General features: G+C 49.6%; 1 protein-coding gene across 3 annotated transcripts in view; it reads left to right on the top strand.

Annotated features, from left to right (window-relative positions):
* Positions 1 to 21,035, top strand: part of pogzb (pogo transposable element derived with ZNF domain b) — a 29,417-nt gene that overhangs the window by 1,511 nt on the left and 6,871 nt on the right. For 2 of the 3 annotated variants that reach the window (XM_060053145.1, XM_060053143.1), the window contains exons 2-13: positions 582 to 727; positions 1,194 to 1,828; positions 2,087 to 2,186; positions 2,868 to 3,125; positions 5,172 to 5,355; positions 8,244 to 8,392; positions 8,780 to 8,880; positions 9,403 to 9,549; positions 10,010 to 10,144; positions 11,611 to 11,813; positions 18,151 to 18,294; positions 20,800 to 20,862. In XM_060053145.1, coding sequence (XP_059909128.1) covers positions 586 to 727; positions 1,194 to 1,828; positions 2,087 to 2,186; positions 2,868 to 3,125; positions 5,172 to 5,355; positions 8,244 to 8,392; positions 8,780 to 8,880; positions 9,403 to 9,549; positions 10,010 to 10,144; positions 11,611 to 11,813; positions 18,151 to 18,294; positions 20,800 to 20,862 — 2,261 coding nt within the window. In that variant the 5' untranslated portion in view covers positions 582 to 585. The remainder of the gene's footprint in view (positions 1 to 581; positions 728 to 1,193; positions 1,829 to 2,086; positions 2,187 to 2,867; positions 3,126 to 5,171; positions 5,356 to 8,243; positions 8,393 to 8,779; positions 8,881 to 9,402; positions 9,550 to 10,009; positions 10,145 to 11,610; positions 11,814 to 18,150; positions 18,295 to 20,799; positions 20,863 to 21,035) is intronic. The other variant, XM_060053144.1, reaches the window with a different exon arrangement.

Below are 21,035 nucleotides of genomic sequence, written 5' to 3'. Positions count from 1 at the left end.
TATTGAAAAAGCACCAATATGGCGGGCTGCGATAGTCGACACGGGTTCCATGAGGGTTTCAGCTAGAGTCCTTGACAACGCTGCCCGCATGTATGTCGGCAGACCGGTCGAATGCATGTGGTCGCTGTGCCAACGTATTAACCGGTCGCAGTACTCGCCTTTCTACGTTGGCAGGCCGGTCGAATGCATGTGGTCGCCGTGCCGACGTAGGAACCTGTTGTACTGCTCCGCCGGCGGTTAGGTGTATGCGTGCATCGTGTAGCAACACAGCCTTGGCGTAGCAGCAACACACACCTTCAGGAGGCAGAGCGGGTCTGCTGGTAACCGGAAGGGGTGCTAGTTCGATCCCCGGCTGTGAGTGTGGCAGCTCACCCTGACTGCTCCCGACGAGCTGGCTGTCGCCCTGCGAGGCTGACGCCGCCGTGGGTGTGTGAATGTGTGTGCGTGACTGGGTGAACGTGAGGCAGTATTGTAAAGCCCTTCGAGTGGCCCCTGGTTAGAAAAAGCGCAGTATAAATGCAGTCTGAGTGTTTACCATTTACCTCCCCGCCCACCTGACGGGGATGTTCTTGTTCCCTCAGCAACATGAGTTCCGAGCTGTATATGGAGTGTGAGGAGGAGGAGCTGGAGCCATGGCAACGCGAGGTCATGGAGGAGGACGAGGAGGAGGAGGAGATGGATGTAGTTTGTCAAGTCAAACAGGAGGAGGAGTTTGTGAACGGCCCAGGTGAGTGCGGCAACCGTTGCTTTGGAAACCGCTGCCACCGAGATTCGGTGGCAGCGGTACACACACGGACGTGTAATTGAACGTATTAATGACATTAATACATGGGGTTACGAACGTAAATGGATGTATAATGATGTCTGGTATTCCCACCCAGGGAATAGGTTGTAGTGCCAATCATAATATGCATTAACTAAGTGCATTGTGTAGCACATTTCAAGGGTGTGTGTGTGTGTGTGTGTGTGTGTGTGTGTGTGTGTGTGTGTGTGTGTGTGTGTGTGTGTGTGTGTGTGTGTGTGTGTGTGTGTGTGTGTGTGTGTGTGTGTGTGTTCGTGTTCCACCTCCCACCTTTTTACAATAAGCCGTTCAGCGTGTTCGCGTTAGGGGACACCTCTTGGTAGTGTGTTGTGTATATGTACCATACAGTAATCAGGTGTATTGATCTCTGCGTGTGTGACATCCTCCTCAGGTTTTGCCGTATCCTCAGCCCCTCCCCCTGCCCCTTCCCTGCTCAGGGCACCTCCTCTGATTGGCTCCAGCTTTGCCCATGGAATGTCCCTCATTGGCCCAAATCGTTCCCAGGGCTTGTCTTTGATTGGCCGTGGTGTTACCCAGGGAACCTCTCTAACTGGCTCAAACATAACCCCGGTAATGTCTGTGATTGGCCCAAACCTTCCAACGATGAGGTCTGTCGTTGGCTCACAAAACTCCCAGGCAAGGCCTTTGATTGGCTCCAATCTCACCCCGGGATCCTTCACGATTGGTTCAAATGTTACGGCGAGAACAGCAGTGACTAGCCCGCAATTCTCCCTGGCAACGTCTGTGATTGGCTCAAACCGTGCCCCAGTCGTCTCCGTGATTGGCTCAAACCGTGCCCCAGTCGTCTCCGTGATTGGCTCAAACCGTGGCCCAGCCGCCTCTGTGATTGGCTCCAGCGTCCCGGCGGGGTCGTCTGCCATTGGCTCCAGTCTCCGCCAGGGCCAGCCCCTCATCCTGACCCAGGGCCCTGGCGGGACGTTCTTCCTCTCCACCAGCCAGCTGGCCTCCGGCCAACGGCATATCACCGGCTCCTCCCCCAACCAGCCCTTCCTCTTCACCACACAGGTACCACGGTGCAACCAGGAAGTGATGTCATATCCTGCCTGAGCCTAAGTACTACAATATCAGCTCTAATACAAATTAAATACTAATATATCAGCCATATTACTAATACAATTCTACATTGTCCAGCTGTAATATATCAGTTATATTAATAATATTCTATTCTATAACTAATCTATATTTCCTATCTGTGTCGGTCTAAACAGAGTTTGTTTCAGCGTGTCTCTGTGGTTTCATGGCGTGTCTCTGTTGTCTCCACAGAGCCTGATGCCCGTGCAGACCTCGGGGGGCGCCGGCATGCCCAAGCTGCTGCTCAACCTGCAGACGGGCCAGACCCTACAACCCCTCACCCTGATACAACGTAGGTACTCTCATCAGCACCACAGCTGGCATGACGACACAGTGATGGGATATGAGGATGGTGGTGGTGTCATGACGTGGTTGATGATGGTGAGGATGATGATGGTGTCATGGTGATGATGTGTGGGGATGATGATGATGATGATAATGGCGGGGGGGGGGGGTTGGTGATGATGGAGGTGTGATGAGGATGATGATGATGATGATGATGAGGATGATGATGGTATGGGGATGACGGTGTGATGATGATGACTCTGTGAAATGAGGATGGTGATGATGATGAAGGTGCCATGGTGATGATGGTGTGGGGATGATGATGATGAAGGTGTCATGATGACAGTGATATGATAAGATGATGATGGAGGTGTTACATGATGAAGGTGTGGGGATGATGATGATGGAGGTGTGATGATGAGGAAGGTATCATGATGACCTTGTGATGTGATAATAGAGGTGTTATATGATGATGGTGGAGGTGTGATGATGATGAAGGTGGGGATGATCGAGGTGTGATGTTGATGGTGTGATGATGAAGATGTGACCTCATGGTGAAGATGATACTAATGGTTTGTTGCAATGGGATCATGATGCTGATGACGACGATGCTGGTGACGTGATGAGGTTTGATTTGACGACGGTGGGGCGACCACGGTGACGGTGTTTCCCTCCGCTGTCCCCACAGATCAACCCTTGGTCCGGGCCAAGATAGCCCCGAAGGAGCAAGCCTTCAGCGTCACGTCTCCCCCCAGCTCCCTGGCCCCCACCCTGACCTCCACCGCCGCCCCCGTCCGGCTCACCCTGCCCTCCCCCCAGGCCAGTACCGTCCCGCCCAGCCGCTACACCGCGAAGGTCATCCCCGCCTCCGTGTCCATCACCACGGCTACACCCAACCCCCCCACCCGGGCCGTCCCCAAGATTGTGATCTCCAAGACGCCCAAAGGTGAGCTGGCCTCTGTTAGGATAACGTTGAGCTGTACGAGTGTCAGGCCGGGGATTCGGTGGGCAGGGCTGTGACCGTGTGCACACCGAAAGCGAGGGCACCAATGCATACAAAGTAGAGCTGACAAATGGTTAAAATGTTTAATCGCGATTAATCGCATAGTATTGGTGAGTTAACTCACGATTAATCTATATTTTCTAATTATGTTTTACATCCATTCCAATTTAAATTAAATGGGATTATCGCATGGAGTGACACATTATCATTCATGCCAAATGTGTTGATGGTGTGTTCGAGATGCCTCGTACACCACCCACACGAGGTGATCTTGTGACGTCATTTCCTGGCTTGTCGCACTTACAGCGTTCCCGTTGGTCTTTGTGGGTACGCTATACGACGAGTCGGGGATGAACAGTCATTGGCTAGTCATTGTTATTGTTAGCAACATTAGCCTCTTTAGCATACCAGCTCCAAAACAAACAACACAACTTTACATTGTATTGCACGCGCAGCAAGGCCGTGCAATGCATACATTGGTGACCGGATTAAAGCAGCAATGTAATCAGGTGTGTGAGGGCATTTAAAATCGACATTAAAAAATGACCAACCTGGTGCAAATACAAAGAAAATACATCTCATTACGGGCGCAGCCATCTTTCTTTGTGTGTTGAGTTGTACGGTTATCCTCGCTGAACTCGCTGGACTCTCGGAACCCCGAGATACAACGACCAAAAGGGGGCGTCCCGATATGTGGAGCGAAGAAAGGGAGGAGCAGCTGATTGCGCTGGTGGAAGAGCGACCGCCGTTGTACAACACCACGCTACAGTGCTACTCCAGCCTGGAAGGGAAGGATCAACTGTGGCGTGAGATCGCAAGAAAGCTCTGTGTCCCAGGTAGTGCCTCCTACTTTTGCACAACTTCCAATCCATGATTTACGACGACAATGCATGAAAAACAAGACGGCGATCGCCGGCGTGAAATGGTCGGAAAATAGTCATAGTGGAAATTTATGAACTTTCGGGCAAATTTCGCTTGATGCTGAATCACTCGTGCTACGTGAAGGGTCTGGATGGGGCCGGGAATGAGGACGTGGCGCTCATGCAAACCGTCGGACAAACCCTGGAAGGGATGGAAACGCGAGCACAACGGCAAGAGGAGCACAACGACATCATCTTGATGTGCTGCAAGCGCATTGAACACCTGATGCGCATGCTTCCGCAGAATCAGCTCACACGCTTTGAGTACGAGATGGACATCCTGCTTTACAGGCTTTCCCAGAACCACATCCAGGAAACGGACTGAAAGGACGTAACTCCTCTGGCAACGGACTGAAAGGACCTACCTCCTCTGGCAACGGAGTGAAAGAACATAAGTCCTCTAATGTTTGTATTTGTGCCTTTTCCCTTTATATACATTTGTACTCCTTTAATACACTATGCTGCTCTGTATACATACATACACTTTAGATAAATAAAGACTTTCTGATAAGCTGTTGTTTCCCCGTCTACTTTGTTTTATATTGGAAGGCTACACTTTACGGTCTAGGAATGGCCTTCCATTTTTAGAAAAGCAATCCTTCCCATTGTCTTCCTGTACAGGTTGTAATGTGTATGCTACATTTGAACATCGGCTAAATCTGCCTGCCGTCGCTATGTTACTGCAGTGTCTTTGTCTTATATCAAGGGCTATACAGCTCTCATTTGGCCTCTGAAGGGAGGCCAATTGGTGTTGTCTGTGGAACGTGCTACTTTTAAATTTCTATGAAGAGAACACTAATGGTCAAGAATGGTTGGCAGGTCATTTATTCACATTTCGTCTTTCGTACAATGAAGTGGCTGGGACACATTCCATTACACCCTGGTGTATAGATTAGAGCTGGAATAAGAGGTGGGTCATTTTCACAGAGCGGAAAATAGATGTTGCGCTGCGTCGTATCCGAACTCGCGGTACATGGGACCGTGTTTCATTGCGTTTGTGGAAAACAGATTTTTTTTATTTTTCCCTCTCCTCTCGCTCTCTCTTTCTCCGTCTCTTTCCTACATTCAGCAGCGATCGCCACGGAGACGGCGACCTCCGACCCGGCCGCGCCGCTCCGGGTTGTGATGACGGTGTACGAGTTCTACTACGGTGTCTTCAGCGGGGACCAGGCGCTGCAAACCCGTGGGCCCGTCAAGCTGACCGCCCCCTTCCACTGCAAGAAATGCCCCTACACCACCAAGAGAAACATGGAGTGAGTAGCTACACCACACAGAGAAACATGGAGTGAGTAGCCACACCACCAAGAGAAACATGGAGTGAGTAGCTACACCACACAGAGAAACATGGAGTGAGTAGCCACACCACCAAGAGAAACATGGAGTGAGTAGCTACACCAACAAGAGAAACATGGAGTGAGTAGCTACACCACACAGAGAAACATGGAGTGAGGAGCTACACCACACAGAGAAACATGGAGTGAGTAGCTACACCACACAGAGAAACATGGAGTGAGTAGCTACACCACACAGAGAAACATGGAGTGAGTAGCTACACCACCAAGAGAAACATGGAGTGAGTAGCTACACCACACAGAGAAACATGTTGTGAGTAGCTACACCACCAAGAGAAACATGGAGTGAGTAGCTACACCACACAGAGAAACATGGAGTGAGTAGCTACACCACACAGAGAAACATGGAGTGAGTAGCTAGACCACCAAGAGAAACATGGAGTGAGTAGCTACACCACACAGAGAAACATGGAGTGAGTAGCTACACCACACAGAGAAACATGGAGTGAGTAGCTAGACCACCAAGAGAAACATGGAGTGAGTAGCTACACCACACAGAGAAACATGGAGTGAGTAGCTACACCACACAGAGAAACATGGAGTGAGTAGCTACACCACACAGAGAAACATGGAGTGAGTAGCTAGACCACCAAGAGAAACATGGAGTGAGTAGCTACACCACACAGAGAAACATGGAGTGAGTAGCTACACCACACAGAGAAACATGGAGTGAGTAGCTACACCACACAGAGAAACATGGAGTGAGTAGCTACACCACCAAGAGAAACATGGAGTGAGTAGCTACACCACCAAGAGAAACATGGAGTGAGTAGCTACACCACCAAGAGAAACATGGAGTGAGTAGCTACACCACCAAGAGCAACATGGAGTGAGTAGCTACACCACACAGAGAAACATGGAGTGAGTAGCTACACCACCAAGAGAAACATGGAGTGAGTAGCTACACCACACAGAGAAACATGGAGTGAGTAGCTACACCACCAAGAGAAACATGGAGTGAGTAGCTACACCACCAAGAGAAACATGGAGTGAGTAGCTACACCACACAGAGAAACATGGAGTGAGTAGCTACACCACAGAGAGAAACATGGAGTGAGTAGCTACACCACACAGAAACATGGAGTGAGTAGCTACACCACCAAGAGAAACATGGAGTGAGTAGCTACACCACCAAGAGAAACATGGAGTGAGTAGCTACACCACCAAGAGAAACATGGAGTGAGTAGCTACACCACCAAGAGACACATGGAGTGAGTAGCTACACCACCAGGAGATACATGGAGTGAGTAGCTAGACCACCAAGAGATACACTGAGTGAGTAGCTACACCACACAGAGAAACATGGAGTGAGTAGCTACACCACCAAGAGAAACATGGAGTGAGTAGCTACACCACACAGAGAAACATGGAGTGAGTAGCTACACCACAGAGAGAAACATGGAGTGAGTAGCTACACCACACAGAGAAACATGGAGTGAGTAGCCACACCACCAAGAGAAACATGGAGTGAGTAGCTACACCACACAGAGAAACATGGAGTGAGTAGCTACACCACAGAGAGAAACATGGAGTGAGTAGCTACACCACACAGAGAAACATGGAGTGAGTAGCCACACCACCAAGAGAAACATGGAGTGAGTAGCTACACCACACAGAGAAACATGGAGTGAGTAGCTACACCACCAAGAGACACATGGAGTGAGTAGCTACACCACCAGGAGATACATGGAGTGAGTAGCTAGACCACCAAGAGATACACTGAGTGAGTAGCTACACCACACAGAGAAACATGGAGTGAGTAGCTACACCACCAAGAGATACACTGAGTGAGTAGCTACACCACACAGAGAAACATGGAGTGAGTAGCTACACCACCAAGAGAAACATGGAGTGAGTAGCTACACCACACAGAGAAACATGGAGTGAGTAGCTACACCACACAGAGAAACATGGAGTGAGTAGCTAGACCACCAAGAGAAACATGGAGTGAGTAGCTACACCACAGTGCTCCTAATGAAAAAAGTTAGTCTAGAGCCCTGTATATGGTCCTGATTCGATGTTCCCATTCAAACACGATTTACTTAGAGATTTCCGTTTCAGTTGCGCTAACCATTTTGCTCGGATATTAATGAGATTCTCAGATATTTCAGGGTGTAAACGCAGAAGGATCCATATGACGTGGTGCATGATCACAAAAATTGTGTACATTAAGAGTAGACCACCAAAGCGGTTACCTTACGGATTGTGTCAGCGATGTTGGGTGACGTCACTTCTGTTGGTATTTGAAGCGAGATCCCAAACAAACAGAGCCAGCTCGCCCCAGCCCTTCCGTGTTTCGTGCATCCAGTATAAACTATCATGAACGCAGCGCGAAACACCACAACACTCTCCCCTTGTCGGTGATTGGTTGGAATACTATTTATTTTGGTTTTGAGTGGTCGGTAGTACCATTTGTTTTTGTGTACGATCTCGGAGCACAGGCTGCCTAGAGAGACGCGTTTTTTTTGACGGCCTGCTTATGGGGCGGGCAGCTAGCGGATCGTGAGGAAAGATCAGATGAACGTGATCACTTATGTTTCGGCCTAGAATCGCTGATACTACTTTTAAGGTACTTCCTCATTTAACACGACCATCGGAGAACAGCAGACGCAACAATAAAGGGAAGTTGTGTAACCAAAGGCTGGCCGGGCGAGACTAAGCGGGTCAGGGGGAAAGGGACTGTAGTTAAAGATCTGTTTCGGTGCCTTGCAGCAACCCAGGTCAGATTCCCACCCGTCCTATGAGCCATTCCCTCTCCTCATCCTGGTTTTCCGGTCTCTCCCGGTCAGGATGATGAAGCACTACTGGCGGCACACGGACATGGCCCGCTCCATGCTTCACGAGGACATGCGGTGCGACGACTGCTTCCGACTCTTCTCCAGCGCCGCCCTCCTGGAGACCCACCAGCTGCACGCCCACCTCTCCAAACCCAAGTCCAGTAGGACCCGCCCCCTGCACCACAACTACAGACCAACTACACCACCACAACTACCGACTAACTACAACATGGCAACTACCGACTAACTACAACATGGCAACTACCGACTAACTACAACATGGCAACTACCGACTAACTACAACATGGCAACTACCGACTAACTACAACATGGCAACTACAGACTAACTACAACATGGCAACTACAGACTTACTATGCCACCACAGACTAACTACACCAAACTACACCACCACAAAAGACTGCACAACACTTTATTAACTTCACAATAAACTACGCAACACCTTATTAATGACATAACAAACGACACAACACTTTATTAACTAAACTACAAACAACACAACACTTACGTAACTTGTTTATCCCCCCAGCCGTGTGTCGTATCTGTGAGTGGGTCTTTAACAACGAGATGGAGTTTCTGAACCACATGAAGACCAACCATAAGCCGGGAGAGATGCCCTACGTCTGCCAGGTGAAGCCCCACCTCCACCTTACGGATCCCACCTCCACCTGACACCTCCACCTCACACCTCCACCTCACACCTCCACCTCACACCTCCACCTCACACCTCCACCTCCACCTCACACCTCCACCTCACACCTCCACCTCACAACTCCACCTCACGCCTCCACCTCACACCTCCACCTCACACCTCCACCTCACAACTCCACCTCATGCCCTACAGCCATAAAAACCTACAGGAGCTAGAAACAGCCAGCTTGCCTGGAACCTCCACAGTGCCAAAGTATAGCTAGTGTTGTAGTATGTGAGGCTCTTTTGGCCACATCCATCTAACAGCAGGGGGCGACAAAGGGCCGTACACATGAGAAAACATTGAACACCTTGATGACTATCACTGACGGATTGATAACTTTACATTATTAGCTTCTTCTCTTTTTTTACTAAACTCTCTCCTTGACCCCGCCCCCTCCTCTTCTTCTCTGGGCCCTCATTGGCTCACCCCCCCCCCCCCCCACTCTTATTGGTCCCCAGGTGTGTTCGTATCGCTCGTCCTTCTACTCTGACGTCCTGCACCACTTCAGGTGCTACCACTCCGGCCGACGCCAGCTGCTCTGCATCTTGTGCCTCAAGGTCACCAACAACATCAAGGGCTTCCAGAACCACATGGACAAACACAAGGTATTCAGCCCGGGGGAGTCCCGCCTCTGTTAGGACCTCCCGTTGGTCCAGAGGGTGCGGCATGTGGCTCTGGAGGTAGACCGGGTCGGCTGGTAACCGGGAGGTTGCTGGTTCGATCCCCGGCTCCTTCTAGCTAGAGTGTCGAGGTGTCCCCGAGCGAGACGCCTCACCCTGACTGCTCCCGACGAGCTGGCTGTCGCCCTGCGGGGTCGACGCCGCCGTCGGTGTGGGAATGTGTTGGGCAATGTTGTAAAGCGCTTTGAGTGGCCACTGGTTAGAAGAGTCGAGTGCTGTATGAATGCAGTCCGTTTACCAATTAGAAAGGGTCATCCTCTGGGTCCCTCTTACGGCCTTTTCATCTGAACGCTTTAAAATGTGGGACACCATGGTTACATTTGTGTGTGTGTGTGTGTGTGTGCGTGCGCGTGCGTGTGTGTGCGTGTGTCCCTCCTCCCCCCAGCTGAAGGAGGCCCACCCGTGTGCCAAGTGCCGCCTGCAGTTCGTCCTCCCCACGTCCCTGCAGGAGCACAAGCAGCAGCACCACCGCAGCTTCCGCCGCCCCCACCAGCTGACCGGGCTGCCCCCCGGCGCCATGGTAACCGCCTCCCTCCCCCTCCCCCTCCCCAGCCCCCCCGCCCGCCACAGAGGGTCACCTGGCGGCCATCTTTGGTCCCAGCGCTAGTGTTCAGACCGCGAGTGTTAAGGACTATGACGGCTGTTTAAAGAGAGTACGGCGAGGACTGGCCACCAGGGGGAGCCGTCCGTCCGTCTGGGAACGCGGTCGGCTTGAAGGCCCCCTCACACACCAAGCAGATTATCGTCCGTCGGACATTCCGGCGAGATCGGTGACCTTAAGTCTGTATGGTGACCCCGGCATGACCCCATGAGGGGTCGGCTTAGTTCAGGAGGTAGAGCAGTTGTCTTGTAACCGAAAGGTTGCTAGTTCAATCCCCAGCTCCTCCTAGCTAGGTGTTGATGTGTCCCTGAGCGAGACACTTAACCCTAACTGCTCCTGACGAGCTGGCTGTCGCCTTGCGTGGTTGACTCTGCCGTCGGTGTGTCAGTGTGTTATTAACCGATGTAAGTCGCTTTGGATAAAAGTGTCTGCTAAATGCCATTATTGTAATTGTATGACCAAATCGGTCCGACTGCCTTTTCTCGCCCCCTGACTGTCCGACCGCCGATAATCTGGTTGGGGTGTCAAGGCCGTTAGAGCGACGGGGCCAACAGACTGACGGCCGGTCCTTGAGACTCAGACATTGTCTTTATTAGGACCTTGATCAGGCTCTGATGCAGAGCATTCATAAAGTCTCGACGTCTAGCCTTACGTTATGAGTGCTCTGCATAAAAGCCTGATAAAGGAGCCTTATTAAGGTCCTTAATGCTTTAGTATTGGCTGATCGTTACATGTGTTGTACGCTTGAAATTCAACTATTTAGTCAGGGAGCTTTTGGTTGGATTTAAGGTGCGTTGGGGCAGCACGGTGCCTCACCGGGTAGAGAACGTACCATTAAAGGTTGTATCAGCGATTCCGATTGAAACATACAGTATCACATTCATCTGCTTTTCCCTCACGATCCGCTAGCTGCCCGCCCCATAAGCAGGCCGTCAAAAAACCGCGTCTCTCTAGGCAGCCTAGGCTCCGAGGTCGCACACAAAAACAAATGGTACTACCGACACCTCAAAATCAAAATAAACAGTGTTGCAACCAATCACAGACAAGGGGTGGGTTTTGTGGTGTTTTGCGCTCGTGCCTGGGCTACGCGACCCCTTCGAGTGTCGTATGCGTCGCGCGCTCATGGTCATGCACGTTCATGAAAATGCGCGTCCACGATAATTTTCAAAACGCGGGAGGGAGGGGCTAGCTGGCTCCGTTTGTTTGGAATCTCGCGACGGACGTCGGTGCAACCAGAATCGCTGATGCAACCTTTAAGGCCGTGTTCACATCTAGCGTTTTTTGTAATAGGGAAGAGTTGAGCCAACCGTTTTTTCAACAAATAGAAAAAGCTGGCAAAATACCTGCGCTATTGCACAACTTTGACCGTTGTCTCCGTTTCCTAGGTGACCATCAAGACCGTGGGGACGAACACTAACAGTCTGCCCCTCCCCTCGCGGGGTAAGCTCTCCTCCAGCCACTTCAGAGCGCCCCTCGTCGTCCCGCCCCCACAGCCTCAGCCAATCGAGAGCAGCCCCCCGGACCCCCCCACACCGCCAGGCCCCGCCCCCACCGGGGCCAAGCTCCAGGACAACAGTGACACCGAGAGGTAAGGCTGTCTGTACGCACACGTAGACAGTCACACAGACAGTCAGTCGGACATTCAGTCAGTCAGTCGGACAGTCAGTCAGACAGACAGTCAGTCGGACATTCAGTCAGTCAGTCGGACATTCAGTCATTCTTACTCATGGGTGACCATGTGACCCATAACTTGACGTGTGTGTGTGTGTGTGTGTGTGTGTGTGTGTGTGTGTGTGTGTGTGTGTGTGTGTGTGTGTGTGTGTGTGTGTGTGTGTGTGTGTGTGTGTGTGTGTGTGTGTGTGTGTGTGCGACGCGAGTATGCCGGTCACGGGTGAAGCACCGCTCGACGCCAATGTTGTTTTTGTAAAAACTTAAACAACCGCACCCGTCGTAACTGCCGCCGTTAATGTAGTCAGTTGCTGAGGTGTTCTGCAAACTTGTTAATCATGTGCGCCGTGACGGCGTTAAGAGGTGCTTACAAACAAGCATTGAGAAGCGGCAGGATCTACCAACAAGCATGGGCTGTCCACGACCCTACTCTGGACGCTATGGGTAGATCAAATCCCTACACAGACTTTTCAACATTCTCTGGACCACTGACTGAACATCACTGGAATGATTTCCAAATGGCAGAAAGGGCGTTTAGAGAGACGTTGGATACAAAGAAATTGCAGCAAAAACAGCACTTCCTTTCGTCTGCAGACCCGGGCAAGTGGATGAGATCAATATCACTTCTCAACGGCGTATTCTACAAGAATGGCGTATTCAGTGGATTATCATATGGAGAGCCTTTTTGAAATACACAGCACGCATCCTGAAGAAACTTCCACTGGGCCAACCTTTCCCTGGGGAATTAACATCAGCTTCACTCGCTTCCTGGATTGAGATACAACTCCGCTTTGTAAGGGATATAATCCAGCCCTCTCTTGGGGCCGCACAAAGCCGACATTCCAGGAAAGTAAAACTCAATAAACTTTCGTATCTGTGGCAAAACAGAAGAACAAAAGCGATACAAATCATTCTGAATAATAGCGAGTACCCCGCCCCGCCCCCCTGCTCCAGTAACATCGCACACATACAGCCCTACTATGAGGATAAATGCCAAGGGAAAGGCCAAACGTCATCTGCAGCCCCCCTGCCACCCCCACCCTGGTCCGGCCTGATACCATCATCCGAACCAGAGCGTCTACCAAACACTGCACATTTCACCGAAGAAGAGGTGAAAAAGGTAATTGACAGTTTACCTAATTATAAAGCAGGTGGTATAGATGGGGTCACGTATGAAACACTCAAAAGCACAAACTCGTATAGGACTCTAACAACAATCTTTAGTGTATGTCTGGAGAACAGGAGAGTACCCGACTCTTGGAAAGGGGCTCTCGTTCACAGAATACCGAAAAAAGATAACATCCCAGACGACCCGACTACATGGAGAGACATATCCCTCCTCCCAACCGTTTATAAGGTGCTCGTGAATTGCCTCCTCTCCCGTATTCTACCGTGGCTAGTGGAAAATAATATTCTGTCCACAAAGCAGAAAGCCGACACAGAAAGGCAAGGGAAGAATGAACACACTTTTTGCCTTAAGACCGGCATTGAGGATTTTAAACACGATTCATCCCGCTTTTACGCAGTGTTTTTTAGATTTCCGTGACGCATTTGGAACCCTGGCGCACAACATTATGTTTAGATCCCTGGAAGAAATACATCCGCCTCAGGTGTATATAGACATAGTCAAAGACGTCTATAAGGATTCCTTTATCCAAGTGATATGCGGCAAACAGCTCACGGACCCAATCCCATCACAACTGGGTATAAAGACGGGCTGCCCGTGGAGCGCGGTGAACTTTGTGCTGGCAATCAATGGATGGATGCGGTGGATGTGCCAGTGTGCGCCCCTTTAACACCTACTCCCCCAACCCCGTGCAGGGGTACGCAGACGACGTGAGAGAGGTACAGGTGAAACAATCAAAATGTGCTGTCTTTTACGAGAGGAGGAGTGGCGGCAATCGCTGGTATCATGCCAAATCAGACACAATCCCAACATTCACAATGAACAATGTACCAATCAGAGTCTTTGCGCGCCACGAAACATACAGCTACCTCGGCCATAAATTCAATATCGCCGGGGAGTGGACAGCGCAAGTAGACGAGATTGTCACAGACTACATGGCCAGGCTGGACATGATACACTCCTCTCCTCTCCCTCTGGTTATGAAACTGGAGGCGATCGGGCAGATTGCTCTGGCCAAAATACACCATCTCTTCTCCAATGTTCACATACCAAAGAAGGTACTGTACGAACTCAACAACAAAACTGTACAACGAGTGAGAGAGTGGTTTGGCATGAGCACACTCACACCACGTGACTTCATCTTTCACAGTAAGCGGGAGGGGGGGCTGGGGATAACAGACATTGAATGGACATATATTTCCACACGCCTTGCCCATTTATTAAACATGCTTAACAGCGACGATCAGAGATCGCCAGAGTCGGAGAGATCGCCAGAGCCTCGCTCATTCTCGACCTGGAACGGCGCAAGGTCCCGAAAACGAGCGACCTCCCCAGCTTCCTTGGGTTTAAAAAGAAGCCCAGTGGTAAACTGGACACCAATGCACCAGGGTTTGGCGTAAACTCTGACTGGCCCGATCTGAACGACCTGTGTGACTGGACTGGTGTTTCCCTGGAGTGGAAAAGAGCGGACAACGAGACGGTGAGCGTCTCCAAGTCTGTGATCACGGACCTGTCAATAAATGTGCGCGCAACAGTGAGCCGCGACGGAACATCCAGCGTGCTCCCCACCATCGGCGCGCGTGCGCACCTTCTAACGCTCAGAGAGCAAGAGAGAAAGGAGCGCTGGACAGGACTGAGGCTGCAAGGGAAGCTTGCCTGCCTCCAGTCAGCTGATCACTCTGTGTCCCACTCGATTCTAAAAAATGCAGCTATCGATGAGGAAATCCTAATCTTTACGATAAAGGCTCGCCTCCAGGTGCTGCCAACTAAACTGAATCTGTCCATCTGGTATCCCAATAATCATGACTCACTGTCTACACCATGGACAGCGTCAGACCATAGAGTCTATGTCCCACATTTTAAACGGTTGTAATGTTTACCAAGGACTATATATAGCCAGGCATGACAGGATTGTTGACATTATCACCAAAGATGTGTCACCCATGTTTTATTCCTCTGTTTTGTTCTACAAACATTCATGTGTGAAACCAGAAATGTTCCAATGCAATGACCCCATGTATTTAAAGGTATAACAGCAAATACACCGGATGTCATTGTGATTGATGAGAATAACAGAGAGGTTTTCCTATGGGAAGTTGGTTGCACTTTTGACTCAAGTTTAGAGGAAGCTTTTCTTACTAAACAAGTTAAAAACCAACCATTAGTGCAAGCTATCAAACATTTAGGCTATAAATGCCAGCTTATCGTTTTTATTTTCGGCAGCCTAGGTCATGTCCACAGGCTGGTGGTCAGAGGCTTGAGAATTATGAGGTTGTCCAAATGTAAAGCCAAGCAGCTTGCAACATATTGCTCAATCTCCTCCACTATATATATATATATATATATATATATATATATATATATACACTATATATTTGTGCCCTTGCAATGTATTTTATAAATGCGGACACAAATAAAGACATTGAAGTGTGTGTGTGTGTGTGTGTGTGTGTGTGTGTGTGTGTGTGTGTGTGTGTGTGTGTGTGTGTGTGTGTGTGTGTGTGTGTGTGTGTGTGTGTGTGTGTGTGTGTGTGTGTGTGTGTGTGTGTGAATTATGTGGCGTCCACACCTACTCAACGTAGCACCTGCGCCTGCATTGCGTACGGAGGTCCAGGAGTCACCCGACAGCCACACCTGACAGGTGTCCGTCAAAACGCTAAATCACAACAAGGTCAAAATAATTGGCCACGTTCCCTTGAATCCATTTGGCTTTGTTGTCTGTCATCGTTTTGGCAGAAAATATACATAATAATAATATATATACAAATCAATATGTATAATATATTTTGTTAATGTGTTATAGTTTTACAGCGGATGCACCACACTTGGTGAAAATTAAACAACACAGATTAAAAAATGGCTCCCAATCAGAATCTGAATTGTTTTAGTTTCCCAAGTATACACAAAGAAAGTGTTGTTGATGCATCAAAGCCATGACGCAACACAGTTTAAACCAAATATTAACAAAAGGTTGAGCCAGAAGAAATTCAAACAATATGAATGACAACATTTAAAAGTCGCAACTTAAAAGTTACGAGAGAGGCCACGAGAGGCCACGAGAGGCCACGCAACCAGGGACTGGATCTGTGCAGGCACCACGCAGCCCTCTTACAGGGTGTTAAGGACGTCTGAACACTGGAGACAGCCGGTCTCACTGCCCTCCAGGGTGGAGGGTGAGACAGCCGGTCTCACTGCCCTCCAGTGTGGAGGGTGAGACAGCCGGTCTCCCCGCCCTCCAGTGTGGAGGCTTAGACAGCTGGTCTCACTGCCCTCCAGGGTGGAGGGTGAGACAGCCGGTCTCACTGCCCTCCAGGGTGGAGGGTGAGACAGCCGGTCTCACTGCCCTCCAGGGTGGAGGGGGAGACAGCCGGTCTCACCGCCCTCCAGGGTGGAGGGTTAGACAGCCGGTCTCCCCGCCCTCCAGTCTGGAGGGGGAGACAGCGTCAGGTCCAGCTGCATTGAGGGGTGGCCCTCCTGTCTCTCCAGGACGGTTCTGATGGGAGGGAGGGGGTTGTCTGGGTCCATGGTGGGGTTGGGGGTAGTGTCTCTGTCCAGGCTGGAGAGGAGAGATGTGATGGCTGGGGGGTGGGGGTGGGGTGGGGGGGGGTCAGAGTCAGAGAGTCAGAACCGTTGCATTTTCTTGACTGTCCGGTCGTTGGCCTGTCTGAGGTCATTCTCATAGTGGGGGGATTTGATATTATAGTTTGTGACCTCCCGTTGTCCCTTCTCTACGCACGAGCCGTCGTTGGCTGAGACTGGCTGTTTCAGAGTAAGGCTCTCTGGCCTCATTAATCCTGTGTACTTGGCCAGTAGACCTGTCCCTGTCTCCACTCTTTATCACATCTCCCAATGAGCAGTCTGGCTGTGACCCAGAGTGTGTTGCTGTTACAATCCATCCTGGTGTGTGTGTTGGGAGTACAGCTGCACTCACAGAAGGCAGATGTTTGAGGACACGGCCTCTGGGAGTTTAACATATCCCAGTCAGTCAGTTGCTCCACTGCCTCTCTGTACCGTGACCCGAGCCCCCATTTTGTCGCACAGTAAGCAGACATTTCCGATCGGTGTTTCCAGGAGCGTAGTGAGTAGACTCTCGGCCTCTTAGCGGCCATGGTGTCACCCCCCTGGTGACCGTCAAGTGTACTACCCCGGGAAGCTCCCTGCTGGTTTTGTTGCTATGACGTTTCCCGTCAACATGCTGATGTCGGACCCACTCCTGAGTCTGTTTAGACCGTAACATAATTGATAACGTTTTCGCCGAGATTGAGGGGATAATTGGTTTTCCTGTAGCCGGCAGTTTGCGTCGGTTCAGTCCCTTCTCAGTGTGCTGTCCGACCCAGGCCTGCTGACGTGGGAGACTGGAGGCATCAGCGTACACAAAAACATGTAGGAAGACATATGTAGAAGGAACAGAGGTCCAAGTACCCCCCCCCCCTCCCTTCGGGAACAGGTTGATGAGCCCGTCCCCAGACGGGGAGCTGTTTACCTCCAGCACCTCCAAAAATTAATTCACAAAGTGAAAGACTGCTGGCTACCTAACCTCAGGAAGGATCGTAGCTTACCTAGCCTCAAACATGATGAGACACACACACACACACACACACACACAGACACACAGACACACACACACACACACACACACACACACACACACACACACACACACACACACACACACACACACACACACACACACACATCTGCCTGTATAATTAATATGTTTATGCCTTTAAATATAATGAATCTGTATCTGTGCCCCAGAACGTGTATTAGTGCGTATTAGTGCGTAATGTGTATATAGTGTCTCTGTACTTCCTGTCTCCCAGTACGGAGGTCCCTGATAGGCTGCTGTGTATGTTTTAGTGTGTGTGTAAGTTATGTCTCTGTACTTCCTGTTTCCCAGTGCGGAGGAGCGTGATAGGCTGCTGTGTATGTTTTAGTGTGTGTGTAAGTTATGTCTCTGTACTTCCTGTTTCCCAGTACGTAGGACCCTGATAGGCTGCTGTGTATGTTTTAGTGTGTGTGTAAGTTATGTCTCTGTACTTCCTGTTTCCCAGTGCGGAGGAGCGTGATAGGCTGCTGTGTATGTATTAGTGTGTGTGTAAGTTATGTCTCTGTACTTCCTGTTTCCCAGTGCGGAGGAGCGTGATAGGCTGCTGTGTATGGAGTGCGGCAACACCACCACCGACTTCTCCAGCCACTACCCCGCCTCCGTTTCCTGCCTGCTGTGTCCCTACAGAACCTTCTGCTCCTGCGCCTACGCCTCCCACATGATCCAGTAAGCCCCGCCCACACTCGCCACAAGCCCCGCCCCTTTCATACCACCTGCTTCCCAACTGAAAGACTTGACTTTTGAATGTATCTAATATGGTTTTACATTTTAAGTTGATGCTTCATATTTGGTGTTTCCTACTGAGTATTTCTGTATGTATTTATATTACAAATGATCTATATTGGGGTCAAGGTAAATGAAAACGTAATCATATTTGCTGATCCAGAACAGAAACGTTTATTACATTTCTCGGAATCGGAATGGAAAAATAACTAAAAATAACAATTAGTTTCCGAATGTTTATTTGCGTACCCCATTAGGCAGGGTCTCGCTTGAGCGGGAATATGAAACCTTCAAACCAAACAATTACGTTCTGTTTAACAAAACAAAGAGTTGGCTGAGGGGAATGAGTGCCACTGGCTCTGCCACTGGTCAGAGTAGTTCGCACAGTATTCATTCGTTTGTTTCGTCTGACTCCCCGGCCATCGCATGTCCTTCCCTACAGGTTATATTCTGTTTGGATCTGTGTTCCTTATATTTTTGCCTTATCCACTTGAGTGATGTCAAATGCAAGCAAGTGATTGAATGTTATTCCCTATTTCTCGTGTTTATTCGGGAACTTTACGTCACGGGCTGACCGCCAAGTCGGATTAGTTATAATATTAGTTCTGTCCGTAATCGAACAAATGGAAAAACATTCAGATTTTTTACTCGTGTGTGATTCCCGCCTCATTCTTGCTGACGTTGGACACAAAAAAAATCAGCAGAGAGAAAACGATGGCATGAGCATTGCTCTCTTCAAGTCATTTATGTTGAGTGGGAATAACAGAGGGCCAAGTACGCTTCCCTGGGGAACACCATAAGTAACGAGCCCCTCCCCAGACAGGTCATCTACCCCCCGGCGCCTGGTCCCTGTCTGCCAGGTCAGAGCGTGCCCAGTCTAGACTGGGACCAGACTGGGGGCTGCGCAACACCGCCTCCACTTAAAGTTCAGCCTCGTAAGCACCAGAGTCTAAAGTTATGGTTTTGATTGGGGAAAACTTCACCGCAATTAGCTACAACCTTGATGTAGAGAAGGAACAGAAACGATGGGTAAACAATGTGTGATGATAGCAATATTAACACAGAATGTACCTATGACACTAAGAAATATTGGTTAACGTTATATATTTATGTGCTATATTACTACAATTGGTAAAGCTAATCAGCTAATCCTATACACTGCACGTGTAGTCATGGCAGCAATACTACTCCCAGCACGTTCAAACCTTAAGTGGCTAAATAACTTTTATTAGTATATTTCATGACCGCAGTTGCATTCAGATTCCCCTTCTCTCTGCCGTGTTTCGGGTTACCTGGGTTTAGGACGGGTCACTTGCTCATCTTGTCTGTGTTTCTTTTAGTCATTTTACTAATAATTTTACTAGTAAGTTTACTAATAGACTCGCCGGCCGGCCCACTGACGGCTTCATAACCAGACGGGGGAATAAGCCGTCCAGGTTTTGGCCTGGCTCCTGCTGTCCACTCCACCTGTGGAGCTTGTTTCTCTTGTTCTGTGTGAATCCTTGATTCAAGCCCTGATGCAGAACCCCACTGGACGCGGTTGTCGTTTCCCCGCGTCTGTCACTCTCTCTCGTCTTGTGGTATAATCGTCATCCTCTCGTGTTCCACTGCGTGTATTCATGGAGCGCGTCGGTAAATCTCGAGTGGGTGATCATGTGCCATCAGGTTTCTCTCTCAGTGATAGATTTACATTTAGGGGATTTTTTTTTTAGGGAGACACTTTTATCCAAAGCAACTTAGAGCATTCACACAGCCGACGGCGGAGTCAATCAAGCAGGGCGACAGCCAGCTCGTCAGGAGCTGTCAGGGTGAGGGATCTTGCTCAGGGGCTGGGGATCAAACTAGCGACCTTTCTGTTACCAGGCAACCCGCTCTACCACCTGAGCTACTGCCGCCTAGATAGATATGCTTATCCTCAGTGTCCCATATACCACACACTAGGGCTTTGCTACTTTTGCCCAAAAATCATTTTCGAAGTTTGTTTGTTTATTAATATTAATATTTGAATATATTAGAATATTTATTAATAATATTTTGACCATTAAATGCCTTCAGTAAGACCTGGATTGGGCTTCGCGAGGTTTGTTTACCAGCGTTGCTATGGTTACCGGTCTTGCGCGTTCCGATGGTTTATTAGGTTTCTAATAAACCGCTGTCTAATCAATACTTCATTCACTGCCTCTTCCGTGGTCATTACAATATTATGAATGGACTGTGTGGGGTTCTCCGACGTCTCTCCCTCTTGGCCTGCCCGTAACAGGTTACAATATTAAGGGCTGCCTAATTAATATTCGTTCGAATTTTGATTTACTTTTTGATATTCGAATTATATTCGAATAACGAAGCTCGGAGTCAAAGCCCTACCACACACTGAGTGCTGGGTCGTGTCACGGTGTATGTTATAATTCACCTAACCGGTATGCGTTTCTCTTTCTGTGTGATTTGCAGAAACCACGTCTTGGCCAGAGAAAGAGGGAAAAGGCTTCCCCTGCATCAACGACCTCCTCCATGGTAGTCCCTCACTCTCTCTCTCTCTCACTCTCTCACTCTCTCTGTCTCTCTCTCTGTCTCTCTCTCACACTCTCTCTCTCTCTCTCTGTCTCTGCCTCTGCCTCTCACTCTCTCTCTCTGTCTGTCTGTGTGTCTGTCTGTGTGTGTGTCTCTCTCTCTCTATTTCTCAGTCT

The sequence above is a fragment of the Gadus macrocephalus genome, chromosome 6, assembly GCF_031168955.1.
Source record: "Gadus macrocephalus chromosome 6, ASM3116895v1".
Lineage (NCBI taxonomy): Eukaryota > Metazoa > Chordata > Actinopteri > Gadiformes > Gadidae > Gadus > Gadus macrocephalus.
This window is presented reverse-complemented; position numbering and strand designations above follow the sequence as displayed.